Source organism: Acomys russatus, chromosome 19 (assembly GCF_903995435.1).
Source record: "Acomys russatus chromosome 19, mAcoRus1.1, whole genome shotgun sequence".
NCBI classification, from domain to species: domain Eukaryota; kingdom Metazoa; phylum Chordata; class Mammalia; order Rodentia; family Muridae; genus Acomys; species Acomys russatus.
Window position 1 is genome coordinate 55,825,853 of NC_067155.1, and position 21,464 is coordinate 55,847,316.

The 21,464-nt window shown below is 53.1% G+C and overlaps 1 protein-coding gene across 1 annotated transcript; it reads left to right on the forward strand.

The window, feature by feature from the left end:
• The first annotated feature begins 1,617 nt into the window (after positions 1–1,617).
• Plbd2 (phospholipase B domain containing 2) lies at positions 1,618–20,993 on the forward strand. Its single transcript, XM_051161605.1, has 12 exons — positions 1,618–1,910; positions 7,929–8,022; positions 11,226–11,384; positions 12,619–12,719; positions 12,897–13,111; positions 14,619–14,716; positions 17,812–17,972; positions 18,452–18,547; positions 18,717–18,788; positions 19,427–19,579; positions 20,013–20,175; positions 20,377–20,993. Exons 1-12 carry the CDS (start codon positions 1,633–1,635, stop codon positions 20,542–20,544), a joined length of 1,758 nt encoding a protein of 585 aa, XP_051017562.1. The 5' UTR covers positions 1,618–1,632; the 3' UTR covers positions 20,545–20,993.
• The last annotated feature ends 471 nt before the right edge of the window (positions 20,994–21,464 follow it).

Below are 21,464 nucleotides of genomic sequence, written 5' to 3' on the forward strand. Positions count from 1 at the left end.
ATCTGAAAGGTACTGAACTGCCTGTCGCAACCTTCCTTTGTGTTGTTTTTGAGAGAGGATCTCACTTTTTTAGCTCAGATGGTCTTGAAATCTTTGAGAGTACAGGTACAGGTCTAGGTACTCCAAAACCAAGCTTTAAAAAAATCACAAGCCATGGGGCTGGAGAGATAGCTCAGAGGTTTAAGGGCACCGTCTGCTCTTCTGAAGGTCCCGAGTTCAGTTCCCAGCAACCACATGGTGGCTTACAACCACCTGTAATGAGATCTGGTGCTTTCTTGTGGTAGGCAGGCACAGGTGTGGGCAGAATACTATATAAATAATAAATAAATTTTTTTTAAAAAAATCACAAGCCAGGCAGTGGTGGCGCACGCCTTTAATCCCAGCACTGGGGAGGCAGAGGCAGGTGGATCTCTTGAGTTCCAGGCCAGCCTGGTCTACAAAGGGAGCCTAGGAGAGCCAAGGGTACACAGAGAAACTCTGTCTCTAAACAACAACAACAACAAAAATCATTTATTTCCCTAGCTCTCAGAGGTAGACTCCGGAAGATCTCTGTGAGTTTGAGGCCAGCTTGGTCTACAAAGTGAGTCCAGGACAGCCAGGGGGCTATTACACAGAGAAACCCAGGAGAGAGAGAGGGGGGTGGGGGAAGTAAGAGAGATCATTTATTTTCAGACAGGGTGGCCTGAAATTAACTCTGTAGCTCAGGCCAGTCTGGGTAAAATCTTGAAATCATTTCATTTGTGGACAGACAAATAGGAAAAAGAAATTGTGGCCTGGGAAATGGCTCAGTAGTAGAGAGCACTTGATGCTTTTGCAGAGGACTTGGGTTCGAGTCCCTGCACCCACATCAGGCAGTTCACAGCTGAGCCCCAGGGATTGTAACACTCTTTTCTGGCCTCTACCTGTGTCCACATGCTCAAACACACACAGATGAATCCCTAAAAATAAAGGAAATCGAGGCTGGGGAGATGGCTCAGTTGTTAAGACCACTTGTTACTCACACAGAGGACCCGGCTTCAGTTCTCAGGTGGCTCACATAATGCTAGTTCCAGGGGATCCAGTACTCTCTTCTGACCCTTTTTTGTTTGTTTGTTTTTGGTTTGTTTGTTTGGTTTTTTTTTCCGAGACAGGGTTTCTCTATATTATCTTGGCAGGCCTGGACTCGCTTTGTAGACCAGGGTGTCCTCGAACTCACAGCAATCCTGCCTCTGCCTCCCGAGTGCTGGGATTAAAGGCGTGCGCCACCATACCCTGGCTCCTCTTCTGACCTTTGAGAGTATTGGTCATTCTGATGTTGCACATTTATACATGCAGGCACTAAATCTAAAAAATAGAAGAAATTAAAAGAAGAGAACGAAGAATAATTTGGAGAGAGAGAGAGAGAGAGAGAGAGAGAGAGAGAGAGAGAGAGAGAGAGAGAGAGAGAGAGAGAGAGAGAGAGAGAGAGAGAGAGAGAGAGAGAGAGAGAGAGAGGAGGAAATGAATTTCTGGGGATGGAGGCCTAGAGTTTTCCGCAGGGGCCTTTAAGAGTGGCCCCGCCCCTGCTGGACCACAGACTCCGCCCACCCCGGAAGCCCAGGCGCAGACCTCGCCCCAAGGAACGACGGTCACGTGGCCCGGTTGTGGCTCGCGATGGCAGCCCCCATGGACGGGAGCCCCGGAGGCCGGACGGCCCGGGCGCTGCTGCGGGTGCTGGCGCTGGCCTCGCTGGCCGGCCTGTTGCTGAGCGACCCGGCGGCCGCCCTTTCCCCGCTGGGGACCGGCTGGCAACGCCCAAACCCTGACCCACCGGTCTCCCGGGTCCGCTCGTTGCTCCTGGATGCCGCGTCGGGCGAGCTGCGCCTAGAGGACGGCCTTCACCCCGACGCGGTGGCCTGGGCGAACCTCACCAACGCCATTCGCGAGACCGGGTAAGGGTTGGCTGTCCCCGTCACTGCGTAGCGGGTGACAAGGTCCTGGACTGCCGTCTTGCCGCCCTGGGAAGCCGGGTCAGGCCCGGTGCTGGTGGGTGACGTAGTAACTCCCATCCCTAATCACTGGGGACTTCCCTGAGGGATCTTTGGACCAGTCCCTGTCCACAGTGGCCCCGCACTTAAGCTGGCCTAGTACTCGCCTTGTAAACCTGGCTGGCCTCTGCCTGCGGAGTGCTGGGACTAAAGGCGTGCACCAGCACATCAGGCTCTATTGCCCGTTAGTCCCCAACCTTAGGGATAGTGACAATTGTCCAAGATCCCAGGCCTTTTTCTTCCTCTATAGCCAGGGTGGTAGGAGTGAGTGAGCCTGGCTCCAAGCCAAAGAGAAAATTGAGGGTCTCTAAATTCACATGCATAGACAATATCTGCTTAGGTGTTGCTGCTTATGGCCTGATGCTGTGGATATGGAGGTAGGTGCTCAGAGTGATCACTGTCACTCTTGGAACACAGGCTGGCCCTGTCATCTGTTGTCTCTCCTTAACTCCTTCACCTCACTGGATCCCTATATCACCACCGTGGACCTAGAACTTGAAGGTGCTTAGTCATTCCTTTTTTTTTTTTTTTTTTAGATTTATTTATTTACCATTATGTATACAGTGCTCTGACTGCACGTACACCTGCAGGCCAGAAGAGGACATCAGATCACATTATAGATGGTTGTGAGCCACCATGCAGTTGCTGGGAACTGAACTCAGGACCTCTGGATGAGCAGTCAGTGCCCTTAACCTCTGAGCCATCTCTCCAGCCCTGCTCTGTCATTCTTTTTTTTTTTTTTTTTTTTTTTGGTTTTTAGAGACAAGGTCTCTCTGTGTAGCCTTGACTGTCCTGGAACTTGTTTTGTAGACCAGGCTGGCCTCGAACTCACAGTGATCCACTTGCCTCTGCCTCCCGAGTGCTGGGATTAAAGGCGTGCGCCACCACCGCCCGGCTGCTCTGTCATTCTTTTTTTTTTTTTTTTTTTTTTTTTTTTGGTTTTTTGAGACAGGGTTTCTCCGTGTAGCCGTGGCCATCCTGGACTCACTTTGTGGACCAGGCTGGCCTCGAACTCACAGCGATCCACCTGCCTCTGCCTCCCGAGTGCTGGGATTAAAGGCGTGCGCCACCACGCCCGGCTTTGCTCTGTCATTCTTATCCTTGTGTTGTGGCCTCAGGGACCCAGAGCCAAGCAAGATTCCGGCTGAGAGAGACAGACAGACACAGAGTCCCACAGGAAGCCGGAGCCTGCAGTCTGCTTGGAAACCCAGATTCAGGCTGTGTTGGGGGAGCTTGCAGAACCTGCATGCCCCCACCAATCCTCTATGTACTCATCCTCAGAAGACTACAGCCTCTTGCAGCATGGGTCCCCCATGGGTTTTGGGGGGCACAAGATGCTAAAAGTTATCTCCAGTGTTGGTGGTCCTTGGAAGGTTGATGCAGACATAACAGCCGGGCGGGCCAATCTGGGAAGGCTTCCAGGGAGAGAAGGCCACACTGACTTGCTGCTCTCTTTGAAGGGAACCACAGCTCTGGCTGGCATCAGGGGTGCACCCGTGACTTGATCTGGTGGCCTGTTCCCTGCTGACTCAAGAGCAGTTTTGCTCTTGTTTAGCAGAGCCAAGAGGGCATGACGAACCCCTGTTTGGATGCAGAGGCACAGGAGCCAGGCGTGCATGGGGAAGGGGTTTTGGACGGGGGTGGGGGGTGGGGGGGGCTGTAGGAACCAGGCCCGACTGGGCTGCCTGCCTGTCTTGCTGTTTCATGTCTTGTTTCTAGCAGCTTCCGTGCCTGTGTTTCTCTTGGTTAGCTAGTCATGTTTACTGCTCTGAGAACTCGCCCCTCCCTTCCTCGAGACTTGTCCTCCTGTGTGCAATCACCTCTTGAGGGATTTCACGTGGGAGGAGGATTCCTGTTTTGCTGCCTATAAGAAGGCTCTTTGGAACTCTGAAGGGAACTGATCCTGCGGCTGCTGCTCTCTTAGCACGAAGGACCCGCTGTGTTAGTGTGTGTGGGTGTGTGCGCGCGCATGCACACATGAGTTAAATCCGCAGTCCCTCACCCTCAACTTGGTACCGCGGTGGGGGGCATGAAGTGGGCTGGGAGGACTCACAATAGTCAGGGAGGGTCTTCCTTGGTTGTGCTGGGAATTTGTTTCAGCTGCTGTGTGACCCCAGGGCAAGTGGCTCCCCTTCTCTGAGCCTGTTTCCAATCTCCTTGGGAAAGCACCACTGTTGGCTGGATGAGGTGGCGCACACATTTAATCCTAGCACTTGGGAGGTAGAGGCAGGTGGGTCGCTGTGAATTCAAGGCCAGCCTGGTCTACAAAGTGAGCCCAGGACAGTCAAGGCTACACAGAGAAACCTTGTCTCAAAAAAAACAGGGGAAAAAAAAGAGAGAGAGAGAGAGAGAAAGAAAGAAAGCACCACTGCTGACTGAAGTGAGGGAAGGGAAGGAGTAAAGGTCCTTCAGTCATTTTATGATTGGGGAGACTGAGGCCCCTCACTATGCTGTCATCTCTTCTGCTCTGTCCCTTCTCTCCTATGTCATAGGCCTCTTCACTGTGAGACTCCAACAGTACAGGGGGTTCATAGTGGGAGACCCCGACTTATAGGCAGGGAAGCAGACCCTTGAGGACTTGGGTCAAATAGAAGACATCTGGTCTGCCCTGATCACCTGTCAATGGGAAGCTCCAAGCTGGGGGTGCCCCACTCACTGCTTTGGAGTGCAGAGGTTAAGGCCTGGACTCCGTTATAGGTAGTTGCGAGTCTCCCAGTGTGGATGCTGGGTACTGCGCTCAGGTCCTCTGCAGTGGCAGCAAGTGCCCTTAACTCCTGAGCCATCCCTCCAGCCTCCTCCCCACTAAATTATTTTTGTTGTTATAATAAAAGCAGAATATTTTAGCCAGGTGGTGGCTGTGGCTGTGGCAGCGCACACCTTTAATCCCATCACTCAGGGAGATAGAAGCAGGAGGATTTCTGTGAGTTTGAGGCCAGCCTGGTCTATAAAGTGAGCCTAGGACAGCCAAGGCCACACTGAGAAACCCTATCTCAGAAGAAAAAAAAAAAAGTAGATTTCTTTTCTTTTTTGAGGCACTCTGGCTGTGTAGTCCAGGCTGGCCTCACATTTCTGTTCCTCCTGTGTCAGGTGCACGCCATCATGCCCAACAGTGTCAACAGTCTTTGTTTTTTGTGGGGATCCTTCTGGCACTTTAGAAGGATTACCCTGTTAGGGGTAGTCTGTTCCCACATCTCCTCTGGTCTCCTGCTGTTTGAATGTTTGCCTGCAAGTGTGTCTGTGTGACATGTGCATGCAGCCCCTGTGGAGCCAGAAGAGGGCATCTCCTGGAACTGGCATTACAGACAGTTGTGAGCCAAAGTGCAGGTGCGGGGAACTGAACTCCGGTGCTCTGCAGGAGCATCGGTGTTCTTGCAGTGCTCTAAAGAGAGCAGTTAGGTGCTGTTCACTGGTGAGGTAAGTGTCTTGCCAGCCTCTCAGGCTTCTGTTGTTGGTGTGTTGGTGTGTGGGTATGTGTGGGTATGTATAGTGTGTATGTATGTGGGTATATGTGTAGTGTGTATATGTAGGTGTATGTATGAATGTGTAGTGTGTGTATATAGTGTGTATATGTGTATTCTATGTGTAGTGTTTATGTATGTGTTGTGTGTATATGTAGTGTGTTTATATATGTATGTGTAGGGTGTGTATATGTGTGGGGGCATGTATGTATAGTTTTTGTAGTGTATGTGTGTGTGGTGTGTGTACATACGTGGGTGTGTATGTGTAGTGTGGGTGTGGGTGTGGTGATTGTAGGTTAGAGGTCTACCTTGGGTGTTGTTCCTCAGGTGCTGGCCACCATGATTTTTGAGACAGGATTTCTCCCTGGGTGTAGCTCCTTGATTAGATGAAGCTGGCTGGCCAAGGAGCCCAAAGACGTGCCTGTGTCCTCCTCAGTGCTAGAATTACAAACATGGGCCACCATGCTTGTGAAACAAATACTTCACTGACTGAGCTATCTTTCCAGCAGAGAACCTTTTTTTTAATTTAATTTTTTAAAGAGAAAGGGTCTCATGTAGCTCAGTCTGTTCTCAATGACTTTGATCTGCGATCCTCCTGCCTCTACCTCCCGAGTGCCGCCCTCCGCTGCTATGACGCCCAGTTTATGCAGGGTTAGGGTGGAGCCCAGGGCTTGGAGCATGCGAGATGAGCACCTACCATCTCCCATCCAATGGGCTTCCCAGCATTTGGGAGGCAGAGGCAGGCAGATCTCTGAGTTCGAAGCCAGCCTGGTCTACAGAGCAAGTTCCAGGACAGCTGCACCGAGAAACCCTGTCTCAAAACCAGTGATGTATTTCTTTATGTGTGTGCCTGTGTGAGGTTATGTGTGTCTTCTGCATGCAGGTGCCTGCAGAGGCCTGAAGAAGACCTTGAATCTCCTGGAGCTGGCCTGACATGTTCTTGTGAGCTGCCTGATGTGGGTATTAAGAACTGAAATTGGGTCCTCTACAAGAGCGGTGAACACTCATAATTGCTGAGCCATCTCTGCAACCCTGTAAAGAAATATTTTAAAGGCAATTCTATTAAGAAAATAAGAACAAGGGTTGAGGCAGTCATTTATTGGGGGAGGTGGAGCTTTGGGGAATCAGGTCACAGTGAGAGACTTCATCTCAAAAAGGAAAAAAGATGGTAGCCTGACTTGATACCAAGCCTGCTCTGCCCTTGGTGACTTCTGGCCTTATATCGGTTGGGCACTGGGCAACAGTGCTTTATAACAAACAGTCCCAGTGGCTGCTGACCCTCATGGGGCTGAGGCCCTGGGGCCACTGCGCATCAGGCCTCAGGTCTGCAGACCTGCTCTGCCCTGGGTGTTTTCCCTTCTGGGACCCATGGGCTGGTTGTGATGTCTTTCCATGACAGTGGCAGAGGCACAGAAGGACTGGGGCGTCAAGAGGCCTCTTGTTCTTCTTAATAGCACTGTGTCAGTTCTCCCCTTGACCCTCTGGGCAAAGCAAGCTGTACGTCGGACCCAGCACATGTGGCCGTGTGGGCAGAGCATGTGGCCATGGGTGGAGACATTTCAGGGCCTCACAATAAAGCCAGGGGTCACAGGGCATGCACCATTGTGATGACAAGCTCTGTGCCTCAGTCCCCACCTCTTCCATGTGATGGGGCCTAGCTGGAAGAACTGTGGGGTTGCCACTAGACAAGTCAGGTGTGGCTGCTGGGTCATTGCCAGCTCAGCAAATGCCAGCCAGCGTGACTGGGGAACCTCAATTGGCATAGGTGGGAGAGAGGAGGCTGATTTAGTTTGTTTGAAATACATCCTTCCTGTCTTCCATGGAACACTTCCTGTCCCAGGGATCTGGCCCAGCAGTTAGGCAGGTGCAGGCAGGCAGGCTGACATCTGTGTGGGCAGTTGTTGACATGCTCTAAAACTTGGGGCTGGCCAGGTGTAGTGTCACATGCCTGTGATCTCATCACTTGGAAAACTGAGGCAGGAGGACTGGAGTTCAGGCCAGCCTGGGCTAATAGTCAGACCCTGTTTGAAAAGGGGACAGAGGGCTGGGGAGATGGCTCAGCGGTTAAGAGCACTGCCTGCTCTTCCAAAGGGCCTGGGTTCAATTCCCAGCACCCACATGGCAGCTCACAACTGTCTGTAACTCCAAGATCTGACACCCTCACACCAACACACATAAATTAAAATTAAATAAAAATATTTTAAAAAGGGGGAGGGGAACAGAAACAAAAAATGGGGCTGGAGGGCTGGAACACTTGCCTGGCCCAGGAGGCCCTGGATTCCATCTGTAGTGTAAGGAGCAGAAATCCAGACACACACACACACACACACACACACACACACACACACACACACACACACACACACACACACACACACACACACACCTGTCATGAGTCTGGCTGTGGCAGCTGGCTTTGCAGAGGTCCCTGCTGTTGACTGACTGTCCTCCCTCTCCCTTCCAGGTGGGCCTATCTGGACCTGGGCACAAATGGCAACTACAATGACAGCCTGCAGGCCTATGCAGCTGGTGTGGTGGAGGCCTCTGTGTCTGAGGAGGTAAGGCCAGTGTGGGAGCCTGGGGTCCCAGCTGCCTGTCCTGTTCCACCCCACCCCCCAAGCCATGACATCCTCGGGGCCTTGGGTGGGATCAGTGCCAGAACCTCCTGTCCTCCATGTAGGGGAGAAAAAGACCCGGGTCTTCAAAACAGCACATAAAGCTGGGCATGGTGGAACACAGCTGTTACTGCATGAGTTGGGAGCCTGAGGCAGGAGGATTGCAGAGTTTAAGGGTAGCCTAGGCTAGAGACTAAAACCAAATCAAACAAAGCAAAAAACCTAGGCTATGACTCACGTCTGGCCTCCTAGTAGTTGGAGGGGATGGAGGGACAAGCTCCAGGAATCCAGAACCAACCTTGGCTACCTATCTAAAAAGAGAAAAACAGTGTAATCTATTGGTTTGGGGTACACTCTGTAGACCAGGCTGGCCTTGAACTCACAGAGATCCGACGGCCTCTGCCTCCTGAGTGCTGGGATTATAGGGGTGTGGCCCCCCTTTCTGATACTAGAGATAAACCTAGGACCTTTGCATGTTGGGCAAGCCCTCTCCCACTGATCTCTTCTCTCAGGGTTCTCTGAACTTTTTATTTGAGACAATCTCATGAACTTGCCTAGCCTGACCTTGAAATCACTCTGTAGTCCATGCTGGCCTTGAACTTGTGACCCTCACACCTCGGCTTCATGAGCGCTGATACACATCACCTCACTTGCCTCCTACTTTTGTTAAATTAGCTTTCCTGCATGTGTCAAGTCCCCAAACAGCATAGCCTCTTGCTTATCTGGTTTAGAATTGAAAAAATGGCAGTCACTGTCAGGCGTCCCACCCATCAGAAGAAATCAGCTTGGCTGTGGGTAGCAGCTTTGCCCATATGGGTAGTGTGCGAAGTGGATACCTATAGGAAATTACTGGGCATCAGCTTATAGAGTGGGATCCACTCATGGTCCAGTGGCCACTATTTGAGTATGTATCCCATTGGTGACCCAGGCACATGCAAGGGCTCTCCCAAGTGGCTTTAAGTAAGAACACCCAAAATGGTAGGTGGGAGCAGGCTGGAGGCCCTGTCCTGGTGGAGCTTGATGGGCTAGTGACAGCGGGGGACCATGAGAATGTGGCCGGTGCTGTGAGGATGGAGGGCTTCTGGGAGCAGCCTCAGGGACTCGTCCTAAACTTAACCACCAGCGAGGCCTCCTAGGAGTCTTTCTGTCTAGGGAGGTGTTTGGGGACACTGAGGCAAGGCCACAGTGGCCTTGTGCTAGGATCCTGAGGGATGTGCCTGGCACTTTGCCTGTGTCCTCTCACTGGGTCTCACCCAGGCCCCTGAGGCATGCCTGGCCATCTCTACTGAGAAGAGGGGATGAAACTCAGTCCTGAGGGTGAAGGCACTTCCTCAAGGTTAGATAGCCGTTCAAGCCGAGGAGCAGCACTTGAATCCAGCTCCGTGTGGCCCACATCTCCAGTCCTGATGGTTCACTCTATTGCTGCCTCCCATGGTCGGGTAGGGGATCATGGCTAGTCCTTGGATGAGCCTCAGGTAGGGTGGGCAGTGGACAGTGCTCTGCAGGCTCCGGAAGCCACAAGGAGACAGGGAGCATTGGTGGGGCCTGCAGGTGAGCAAAACTTGGGATATGTCACTGAGCAGGCTGTCTGTCCTCAGGGTGCAGAAGGAGGCTTTCTGGTTGGGTGGTATGTGGCCAGAAGTTGCCGTCAGCAGCTGTGCAAGCACTGTGGGGCTTTCAAAAGCAAAATGCACATTTTGACATGGGTCCCCGTCAGCCCTGTATTCAATGTTTGGGTGTTTTGGAGGACACAGATACTTGCCTACCTGTGCCTCAGTTTCTCCATCTATAAATCAGATGCATTGGTTTCACTTCACTGTAATGAAATACCCAAGACAATGAGCTCAGAAAGGGTCATAACTCTTAGGGTTCCAGCCCAAGGCTGGGTAGATCATTGCTTTGGACCCCAGTGACAGGGACATATACACGGCATAGCAAGGTATTCCCTTTATGAACCAGAAGACAAAAATGGAACAGGAAGAGAGTGGGTCCCCTTTTAGTGCTGTCCTAGGTCCTGTCTCCCAGCAGTGCCACCTAGTGGACCAAACCCAGAACAGCCTCTGAACAGCCAGCCCAGGCTGGACCACTGTGTGGGGATGGCAACCACACCACCTTGTTCAGAGCACTGAAGGCTGCAGCATATCCATCCATCTGTGTGATGCTGCTCAGAAGCATGAGCTGCGGGCCAGCAGCCCTCCTCCCAGGGAGCATTGGCTGTGTGCCCTGGTTATTCTAGGCTGGGTCAGACTGATCTTGGTGGGCTCCCTTGTGCTGCTGTAGTCAGCTGGCAGGGCACTGGGGTAGCTGGGTGGCCTAGGATGACCCCATTCAGTGTCCATCAGCTGGAGGACAGGGAGTGCTGGCTGGAGTCTCTTTCCCCAGCAGGCAAGCTTAAGCTCATCCACACTGCACCTGGGTAGTGCCGAAAGCCTGGCACGCTTTTCTGGCCCCATGAGTCAGCAGGGGGACCTGTTTTGTTTCCTCTGTCCTCCATACTTAGAACAGAGCAGGGAGCAGTCCAGAAAGCAGTGGTACATGCTTGCAGTGCCTGGAGTGATCCTAGCAGCCAGAGGCCGAGGAGGGTGAACCTGTCTAAAAGTCCAAGCAATGGCTGGGAAAGTAGCTTCATTTGTAGATAGCTTGCCTAGCAAGCACAGGCTCCAGGTTCCATCCCCAGCACTGTATAACCAGGCTTGGTAGTGCACATCTGTTAATCCCAGCACTTGGCAGGTGGAGGCAGGAAGATAAGGTGTTTGAGGCCAGCCTCAGGTACGCAAGACCTTACCTTCAAACGACCCAAACAAAAGAAAACAAAATCAGACCTCAAGGGCTAGGCTGTGGTGCTGTGGTCTTTCAGAACATTTGCTTGGCTTACATGAGGCCCAGCCTCAATCTCCAGTACAGACACCAACAGAAACAACCCACGACCCCATATTTGGTGGCAGAGCACATTGCTTAACCTAGGCCCCGGCAACAGAGGGGGGACGGTCTAGTCTAGACTGTCCATGTCACAGGCCCCAGAGGAGGGAGACTTGAAGGGTGACCAAGAGCTATGTAGGCTGGGGGCTGCCTTTGTACTGTGGTGGGGCGAGTCCTTGGGTCCTGCCTGGAGAGAGCAGCAGCTGCCCTGCCCTGCCTCCCCACAGCTCATCTACATGCACTGGATGAACACGGTGGTCAATTACTGCGGCCCCTTCGAATATGAAGTCGGCTACTGTGAGAAGCTCAAGAGCTTCCTGGAGGCCAACCTGGAGTGGATGCAGAAGGAGATGGAGCTTAGCCGGGACTCTCCGTACTGGCACCAGGTGGGCTGGGCTGCCCTGCTTGCAGAGAGGTGGCTCTTTTGGGTGTGCCCATCTCCTGTGCAGTCCCTGACTCCGCTCCAGTACCCATCAACATCTGCACTCCCCCTCCCCAAGCTGCCATCCTTCCATCTGTCCGCTTGATGGACCTCCAGCTGCCCATTCTGGCCCAGATGTCCAGCCCTGCCTTCCTGCTGCCAAAGAACCCAGATGCAGCTAAGTGGTGGCATGTGGGCACGCGGTTCTTGCTGTCAGGGAGGTGGCAGAAGGCTGGAAACAGGCGAACACCATTTCCGAAAGGGAGGGAGAAGAAAAGTGAAAGCGTGCAATGTAGTGATTTTGAATTCCCTTCCTGGGCAGCTGGCTAGGTTGTCAGCGCAAAAGGCACAGAACTTGTGAATTCTCTACAGTGCTGAGGGTTTAGCTGTGCAGCACAGTCGGTAGCCTCTGTGGATGACCATGCTGCCCGTTTGCACGACCTCCAGCGCTCATGCCATTATCCTCCCTATAAGTAGTTGGCCCTGCCAACCATCACCTGGCACCTGTCCTTGCTGCATCAGGTTCTCTTCCCTCATATGCCCACTCATCCCTCTGTGTATCTGCCTACTCACCCCTCCATATGTCCACGTCCCGACCAACACACATCACCGCATCTACCCTCCAGACCACCCATGTGCCCCCTTCTGACCATCCATCTATGCATCTACTTACTAAGGTATCCGTTCATGTACTTGACGAGACACACATGCACACATCAACCCATCTACCCTCCAGGTCATCCATTTACTTTCCTGCCCGTCCATCCATCCTTCTGTCTGTCCACCTCCCTCCCATCCATCCATCCATTCCCATCCTGTTGGTCCATCTCTCTTGTCTGTATAAGTTCCTGGTATGTGCCCAGCACCAGCCAAGACCCAGTGAGGGGCATGGTGATGCCTCTAGTTACAGGTGCTGAGGCAGAACTGACAGTGGAGAGAAGGCAACCAGTGCCAGGGGCAGTCACACAGCCAGCTTCTAGGACTAGGGAGGTTTTGGCAGACTTGGTGGAGGAGGTGGCTTTTAAGTGAGGGTGACTTAGGGTCAGCCTGAGGATGTGTCATAGAGTTGATACTGAAAGCAGGAAAGAAGTCAGGGCCGGCTGGAGCCTATGAAGCACCCCTGGGCCAGGTCAGAGCCCCTGCAGTGGTGGAGAAGGGCGAAACTGGGGGGCCTTACCCTCCCTCTGCCCCTCCCCTAGGTGCGGCTGACCCTCCTGCAGCTGAAAGGCCTGGAGGACAGCTACGAAGGCCGTTTAACCTTCCCAACTGGGAGGTTCACCATCAAACCCTTGGGGTTCCTGTAAGTGCCCCCCTCCACTGCAACCTGCGCAGGGTGGGTAAGAAGCCATGAACTTCATAGTCATCTCGGTTCCATGTCAGCTCTGCCACTTCCTACTCCCAGAACACAGTGGGCCCTGAGCCTCAGCTGTGACATGGATGAAGAGTAGCCACTGACCCTCCCATCCTGTCTCCTCAGCCTGCTGCAGATTGCTGGAGACCTAGAAGACCTCGAGCCAGCCCTGAATAAGACCAACATCAAGTTTTCCTTGGGCTCGGGTTCCTGCTCCGCCCTCATCAAGCTGCTGCCGGGTGGCCGTGACCTCCTGGTGGCGCACAACACTTGGAACTCCTATCAGAACATGCTACGCATCATCAAGAAGTACCAGCTGAAGTTCCGGGAGGGGCCGCAAGGTGGGAGGAGGAGCAGCCTTGAGAGAGGCTGTGCACAGGGGCGGGTCTTTGGGTGGAGCTCTGGAGCAGCGCCAGGAATTCTTACTTGGCAAGCAAGACCTTTCAGTGGCCCCCAAAAGTTACAAACACCCCTCTGCCTGCACCTACCCTCCTTCCTTCTTACAGCTCTTTGATCCCTGGGCCTTCTTGCCCAGAAATGCTGTACCACTCAGCTCCATGTCCTGGCTGGCCTTGAACTCTAGTGTGTGCCCAACATAGACCCCTCACCCAACAGGCAGACAAATAATGGCAGTTGGGAGAAGCCGGTTGCATACAATGAGGTGACACTGAACTAGAAATCCTCCTGCCTCAGCCTCCCTCATACTAGGATGACACTCACTCACTACCATGTTTCTTACATTTTGGTTTGTTTTTGTTTTTGGTTTTTGGTTTTTGGTTTTTGAGGCAGGGTCTCTGGTTTTTTGTTTTCAAGACAGGGTTTCTCGGTGTAGCCTTCATTGTCCTGGACTCCCTTTGTAGACCAGGCTGGCTTTAAGCTCACAGCCTTCCTCTGCCTCCTGAGTGCTGGGAATGCTGGGATTAAAGGTGATGCCATGCCCGGCTTATTTCTTATATTTTAACCCTTTAAAACCCTTCTTAAGGGCTGGGGATATGGCTTCACAGCAGAATGCTTGCCCAGCTTCAGCAAGTTCTCCCAAACAGTACCACTAACACACCATGGAAGTCATGTGTAGGGGAAATGTGCTAAATAGGCCTCTTGTGTGTGGCATCCTCAGCCCTTGGGACGTCGCCCTGGGGATTGGCTGTTTCCTGTAGCTGTTCAAAGGTCCCTTTTGAGTTTGCATTGCTTTGTTCCTCATTAGGTATCACTTGTGTACAGCCACAAACCTAATGGGCTCAGAGTAGACACTGACCCCCCTCTGAGCTTGCCATGGCTGACCTTCCTGATGCAGTCAGATCCAGCTACGTTTTTAAGTGAATTTATTTATTTGCACCTTTATAAAACTAATTCACCATTCAGCAGTGTTTAAGTGTTTCCAGCTACACTGAGGAGCATCTTGCTGTCCATCATATTGCAAGTTTGTTATGGAACTAGTAGGGACAGTCAGTGGGGCTCTTCCCCCCTTCCTTCTCCTGTTCCCCCTTCTGCCCTTTCTCTCTCCTCCTCCTTCCCCCTCCTCCCTCTCCCCTTCTTCTCTTCCTCTATCTCCTCCTCCTCTACCTGTCCCCCTTCCTTTCTGAACTAGAGTCTCAGTATATAGCTCTGGCTGGCCTGGAGCTCAGGTGTAGTCCGGAAGGCCCTCCTGCCTCACCGTCCTGGAGCTAGCAACCCAGGCAGCTGCCACCCGCATATTCCATTTGAAGGGCCCTGTTTGCTTTGACAAATGACCGAAGGGAGGAGGGTGGGCCTCTTGAGGACTACTTGTGCCTCACTTGAGACTCCAGCCTTGGGGGATGGGGGTGGGGTCCCCACTGGGCCTGCCTGACCAGCTCCTACCCTCCCCAGAGGAGTACCCCCTGATTGCTGGCAGCAACTTGGTTTTTTCATCTTACCCGGGCACCATCTTCTCCGGCGATGACTTCTACATCCTGGGCAGCGGGCTGGTGAGTAGTTAAGGCACATGCACCCTAGGGACGTGGCACACAGAGACTCTGCGGATACAGTGCAGGGCGTCTGAGCACTGAGAGGGTCTACATCCTTAGGATCTACTACTGGTCTTGGGGACCTTTGCAAAGCCCTTGAGCACAGTGGCCTTGGTTTGTTTTTCTGTGGTCAGCATAAACACCGCCTTTCTGCTGGTGACCTTGCTCCCCTTGCTCTGCCCTCTCCCCACCCCCTAACCTGGCCAGTTCTGAGGAGCTGCTGTTTGAGGTGCTTTGTCTCCTCCATTCCCCTGGCTGGCATCCAGGCCCCTTTAAAAATCTGTTCCTGGCGCCCAAGATGACAGACTGATGCTGCCAGGAAACAGACTTTGCTTCAGAAAGCGCCCTGGGTACAGTGGATGTGAGGGCATGAGCAGGCATGGTGGGGCTCCTGTCTTGTTGCTTCTTCTGAGTGTGAGAGAGGCTTGAGAGAGCCGGGGGTGGGAGGCGGCCCCTGAGGGCTTTAGTCACAGTATGATGGAACTGGAAGCCATGGAATCCCATGCCTTTCCTGGGTCTGTGTCATGGACCACTCTGACAGTGTAGCCTGCTAGTGACGCTCTCAGACTCCATAGTCTCACTATCTAACCCTGGTCGGCTTAGAACTTTCTATGTAAATCAGTCTGGTCATGAACTCAGAGAGATCCACCTGCCTCTGCTTCCCAAGTGCTGGATTTAAAGGTGTGTACCACTATACCCAGCTTTTTTTTTTTTTTTTTAATTAAATTTATTCATGTTACGTCCTGATCTGCAGCTCCCTCCTTCCTGGTCCTACCCTACCCAGGTTTTATTTTTTATTTTTTAAATTTATTTATTTATTTATTTGTTCATTTGTTTTTCCAGGCAGAATTTCTCTGTGTAACAGTTCTAGCTGTCCTGGAACTCTCTCTGTAGACCAGGCTAGCCTTGAACTCACAGAGATCCTTCTGCCTCTGCCTCCCAAGTCCTGGGATTAAAGGTGTGCGCCACCACTACCCGGCTGGTTTTATTTTTTATTATCTTTTGTTTGGTTTTATTTGTTTGTTTTTCTATCTATTTATTTATTTTAAGGTAGTATATCACTCTGTAACTCGAGCTGTCCTGGAACTTGGTATATAGCCCAGGCCAGCAACCCTTTTTTCTCAGCTTTCCAAGTAGACTGGAATTACACGCCTGTACCAGGCTTGGCTTTCTTCTCTTTAGATTTTTCATTCTTGTTTTCGTTTTTAGATACGGTTTCTCTGTGTAGCCTTGGCTGTCTTGGACTCGCTTTGTAGACCAGGCTGGCCTCAAACTCACAGCAGTCTGCCTCCTCTGCCTCCCAAGTGCTGGGATTAAAGGCTTGCGCCACTACTCATTTTGGTTTTCTTTTTAAATTTATTTATTATTATGTATTCAGTGCTCTGCCTGCATGTAAACTTGCCCACCAGAAGAGTACACCAGATCTCATTACAGATGGTTGTGAGCCACCATGTGGGTGCTGGGAATTGAACTCAAGACCTCTAGAAGAGCACACAGTGCTCTTAACCACTGAGCCATCTCTCCATCCCCCCTCCTGGTTTTCTAAGGCAACATCTCATGTAGCCGAGGCTGGCCTATATAGCCAAGGCTGGCCTATGTAGCTGAGGCTTCCTTGAGCTCCTGATCCTCCTGCCTCCTCCTCCCTAGTGCCGGGGTTAAAAGGTGTGCAGCACTGTGCCTGCCTTCAGTGCCTTCTTTAAAATACTGGCCTAGGCACACCCCTAAACTTCCTCGCACTTGGGAGGTAGAGGCAGGAGAATAATCAAGACTTTGAAGCTAGCCTGGGCTACAGTGTGAGATTGTAAATGCCTCCAAAAGAAATAAAACTTGAAAACACTCCCCTATGTGGGTCCTGCCATCTTGGCCACTTTTTAGCCCTCCCCTCTGTCACGGAAGACTCGGCCAGCACCCTTGGGGGCACAGAGGATTGCGCTCTGGCTTCAGACTAGGGGGTGGTGGACCCTGCTCCTAGACACATGCAGCTGCAGGCTTCCTAGCTTCAGGTCTCAGCGCACCTGTCTTTCAGGAGCAGGCAGCAGTGTGAGCGTGTATCCCTGGAGAGGGTAGGAAAGGTTGCCAGGGCTGCCGCTGTGGAGATTCTCCTACCACAGGGCCACCCTCCAGCTGCCAGGACGTGGCCGCCAGGTCGGAAGTGGAGTTTCATAGGCACTGCTTGGCTGTTGATCCAGTTCTGTTGTTTTGTCAGAGATGGGGGCCTTACTCTGTAACCCTGGCTACCCGGAGCTCACCGTAGACCATGCTCAGCTTGAACTTGTGGCAATCCTCCTGCCTCTGCTTCCTTAGTACTGGGTTACAGGCATGTTCTACCACGCCTGACTGGTTCTACATAGGTTTTAAATAATGAGAACAAGGGAATGTTTATGTAGACACATACAGGCTCCAGGGGTGGGGCTGGGGGTGCGGAGGGGAACTGAGGTGAGAGGCTTCGTAAGCAGCAGTGAGTGGCTCATGACTCCAAGTCAGATGAGGTGGGCTAGCTGGGGCCTTCCCAAGCTCCCTGGCCACTGAGGTTCCAGATGAATAGCCTCAAGTCACCAGCTGTCCCTGCAGGACTTGAAGAAGGGGTGGGAATGAGATGCTGTCTCTTGGGGGAGAGCTCACTCTGTGGCAAGAGAGGCACCTAAGAGTGCCACTCAGGGCTCCCCAGAGTCTGATCCCCAAAGCAGAGCTGAGTGCATGGCCCCGAGTTTCCCCCAACCCAATGCTTTTCTTTTCTTTTTTTTTTTAAAAATATATTTATTTATTATGTATACAGTGCTCTGCCTACATGTCAGAAGAGGGCATCATATCACATTATAGATGGTTGTAAGCCACCATGTGGTTGCTGGGAATTGAACTCAGGACCTTTGGAAGAACAGCCAGTGCTCTTAACCTCTGAGCCATCTCTCCAGCCTTCTAGTGCTTTTCCAAGGAATCCCTAATGGATGTATACCAAAGCAGGTTAGGGTTGTAGGAAAAGCATAAACATTGCCTCCTGAGCCAAGACTGGCAGGGCTGCCACATGGAGTCTGGAGCCCACCTTGTTTCCCTCACAGGTCACCCTGGAGACCACCATTGGCAACAAGAACCCAGCCCTGTGGAAGTACGTGCAGCCCCAGGGCTGTGTGCTAGAGTGGATTCGAAACATAGTGGCCAACCGCCTGGCCTTGGATGGGGCCTCCTGGGCAGAGGTCTTCAAGTGGTTCAACAGTGGCACGTGAGTGTCTTCCTGTCTCAGCCTCTACTTGGGAACCATTTAGTACTCAGACCACAGGGGACCCATTGGGTTCCAGGGCCCTTTGCCCTGCCCCTTCTTGCCAATGCGGGGTGGCTCGAGCCCCTTCCTTGTTTTATACATGGTGAGACTGAGGTTCAAGAAGGAAAGGATTTCTTTTCTCCTGCAAGCTCCTCCCCTTGGGGCTATCCAGCTGGAAGACGTGTAACTTGAGGGCTCAGCTCTGTGGAGGAGGAGAATGTGCATGGAGTGGGACCTGGGAGCCACAAGTGGGCAGGAGTCGGCGCTTCACTTTAGGAAGTGCTCGGGAGTCACCATCTGTACATGAGCAGGGCTGAGCCTGTGCCGCAAGAAGGTTTTGTGGGCTCCTAGTCAGCCTGCGGCGTCAGGGTGTTGTCCACCGGTCCTGAGGCTGGAGAAGGCTTCCAGGCCTTATGTGGTTCCTTCCTTGTGCCCGGCAGGTACAACAACCAGTGGATGATTGTGGACTACAAGGCATTTGTCCCCTCTGCGCCCAGCCCCGGAAGCCGGGTGCTTACCATCCTAGAACAGATCCCGTGAGTTCCTGGGGCAGAGGGAAGAAGGGAGGCTGAAGCAGCGGTGCTCCTGATAGGAACAGGAGATTCAGGACACAACACGGTTCCTGCTCAGGGTGCCAAGGGCCCTCGCACTGCCTGTGCCCCAGAGCGTCCCCTCACTTGCTTCGCCCATTTCTTTCGCTCTCAGGGGCATGGTGGTGGTGGCTGACAAGACTGCGGAGCTCTACAAGACAACCTATTGGGCTAGCTACAACATCCCGTATGTATCCCTCCTTTTTTCATGCCCTCCCCCGTGCCAACTCACCTCTCTGAGGCAGGGTCCTTCCCCAGGTAGCATTTTAAACATAAAGAACAAGGAGAACTGCCCCAGTCCCTCTCCTGCTGGGAAAGTTCCACGTCAGTCATGTGTACCCTCCAGTGCTAGGCCCTGCTGTAGGGTGGCTTGGGGTGGCCACACCTTGGGACTGGGCATTGCTAATCCTTCCCATGGCTCCTAGGAGGTAGAGATGCCCATGCGGTGCCCAGGCTGAAGCTGAAGTGTGGTTTGGGCAGCCTGAGCCCCAACAAAGCCAGTCTTAGCTGGGTTCTTGAGATCTAGCTCCCTTATATCCTGTGCTTTCCCAGGCTGCCATTGGGTCCTTGTGACCATGATCCATGAGTGCAGCAGCATGTTCTCATCCCACAGATGTGGAAACTGAGGCAGGGATCCTGGCTCACCCACAGCTCCGTGGTCAGAAATAGTGAAGTAGGATTTGACCCTAGAGCCCAGGTTCGTGCTGAAACCTGATGCAGTGCCAGCTGTCCCACTGTGACTGCCCCTTCCACCATGCCGGCCACAGCCACAGCCAGCTGTGTGGCCAGGGGGAGTCCTGGGTGACCACCCTTTTGTCCCAGCAGGTTCTTTGAGACTATATTCAACGCTAGTGGGATGCAGACCTTGGTGGACCAGTATGGAGACTGGTTTTCCTATACCAAGAACCCTCGAGCCCAGATCTTCCGGAGGGACCAGTCGCTGGTGGAGGACATGGACTCCATGGTCCGGCTCATGAGGTGCGTCAGCATACACCTGGCTTGGTGCAGTGAGCAGCCTGGTGTGTGTGTGTGTGTGTGTGTGTGTGTGTGTGTGTGTGTGAGACAGGACTGCTGGACTTGCCACCAGCCTTGGTCTGTAGATGGTGGGCCCTGCTCCTTGTCATCGTTAGGGAGTCCCTTCCTCCTGCTAGGTGGAGATGCCTGTCGAGGAGGACCTAGGCTGGAGCTGAAGTGTGGCTGGGCAGCCTGGTCCCCACAGATGCAGTCCAGGAGTAGACCAGGTGTCTGTCCTGCTCGGAGGAAGGGCCTAGAAAACCTCCCCTAGGAAGAGCCCAGTGATAAGGCTGGAGTGACCCATGGAGCAGTAAAGGTGGTCCACATCTGACCCTCTGCTCCATGAGGAGCTTGGCTCCTGCCTAGGGTAACTGTCGTCCCTTCTGTCTGCACCCAGGTACAATGACTTTCTTCATGACCCTCTGTCACTGTGTGAAGCCTGCAACCCAAAGCCCAATGCGGAGAATGCCATCTCTGCCCGCTCAGACCTCAATCCCGCCAATGGCTCTTACCCGTTTCAGGCCCTGCACCAACGTGCCCATGGTGGCATCGATGTGAAGGTTTGTCACCCAAGCCAGTTGTCATATGTCCCGGGAGAGGATGGGTTGCATAGGTGCAGGGTCAGAGGTCAGACCTGGGCTGAAATTGGGTCAGGTTAAGGGGACATCTGCTTTGGGGTCAGCTGTAGGATGGTGCTCTAAGGAAAGGTCAGGGTGAGAGTTGGGCCTCACCAGCTCAATGGTGTGTTCTCTGGCCCTCAGGTGACCAGCTTTTCACTGGCCAAGTACATGAGCATGCTGGCAGCCAGTGGCCCCACGTGGGACCAGTTGCCCCCATTCCAGTGGAGTAGGTCACCATTCCACAACACGCTGCACATGGGCCATCCGGATCTCTGGACATTCTCACCCATCAAGGTCCCGTGGGACTGAGGATCTGCCTCTGCCCTGCTGCCTCCGCCCTCTGTGGCCAGTAAGGTCACACAGCTGCCGTCCACCCCTCAGGGCGCCATCCTCACTGGACTTTGGTCCTAGGGGTCTCCTTCGCAGGGACACACATCCAGTGAGCTAAGAGCTGAGTATCCGGCCCCCGAGCCTTCCGCCCCCACCCCCCATGGCTTTTCTGCCCCTGTCACCAGTGGGCTGGGGCTTATGCTTGACTGTGGGCCTAGTGGGATCCTGGACACCATTCTCCTAGTGCTGGTCCCTCAGTATATGGGGACACTGATGGGGCTCGTCATGGTTGTCACTACTGGTCTGTGGGCCCATCGCCTCAGGAAGCAGCCCTGCATCTCCTCTGGGCAGCTTTTCTGAGGGCAGAAGCTTGAAAACAAAAACCAAAGTTTGTGGCTGCTGTACCTGGAGGGTCTCGAGTCTTCTTTCTGCAGGAGTGCCAGACCATCACCCCACACTCCCTCTCTTGCCCCCAGCCAAGCCTGCACCTGGCTTCCAGGTAGGTGGCCCTGGTTCTGTGCTGTGGGGAGTGAAGCCCAGGCTGTGCTCCCATTAGACAGGAGAGGCCTTGTGTGGCAGCACCACACCCTGCCCGTTGTTCTCTCCTTCCTTTCTTCCCGTCCTTTCTTTTACTCCTATGCCAGCCCACTTACCCACTGTGCATCTGCGTAGCCAGCCACCTGCCCATCTGTCTACTCACCCATCCACTCTCTCATCCATCCTGCCATCTTTGCACTCATCCTTCCATCCATCCATCCAGCCACCTGCCCACCCACCCACTCATCTACCTGTCCACGATCCGTCCTCACCTACTCAGCCAGCCAGCCACCTGCCCACCCACCCACCAAGTCCTCTCTGTGCACTCTCACAGGTTGCCCAGCTGTGGGGCACAGAGAGCT

Excerpts from the sequence above, each read along its gene's own strand:
- Plbd2 (XM_051161605.1), top strand. The coding sequence starts at position 1,633 with ATGGCAGCCCCCATGGACGGGAGCCCCGGAGGCCGGACGGCCCGGGCG. Across the intron at positions 1,911-7,928 it reads AACGCCATTCGCGAGACCGG|GTGGGCCTATCTGGACCTGG; the intron begins GTAAGGGTTGGC and ends TCTCCCTTCCAG. Across the intron at positions 14,717-17,811 it reads ACATCCTGGGCAGCGGGCTG|GTCACCCTGGAGACCACCAT; the intron begins GTGAGTAGTTAA and ends TTTCCCTCACAG.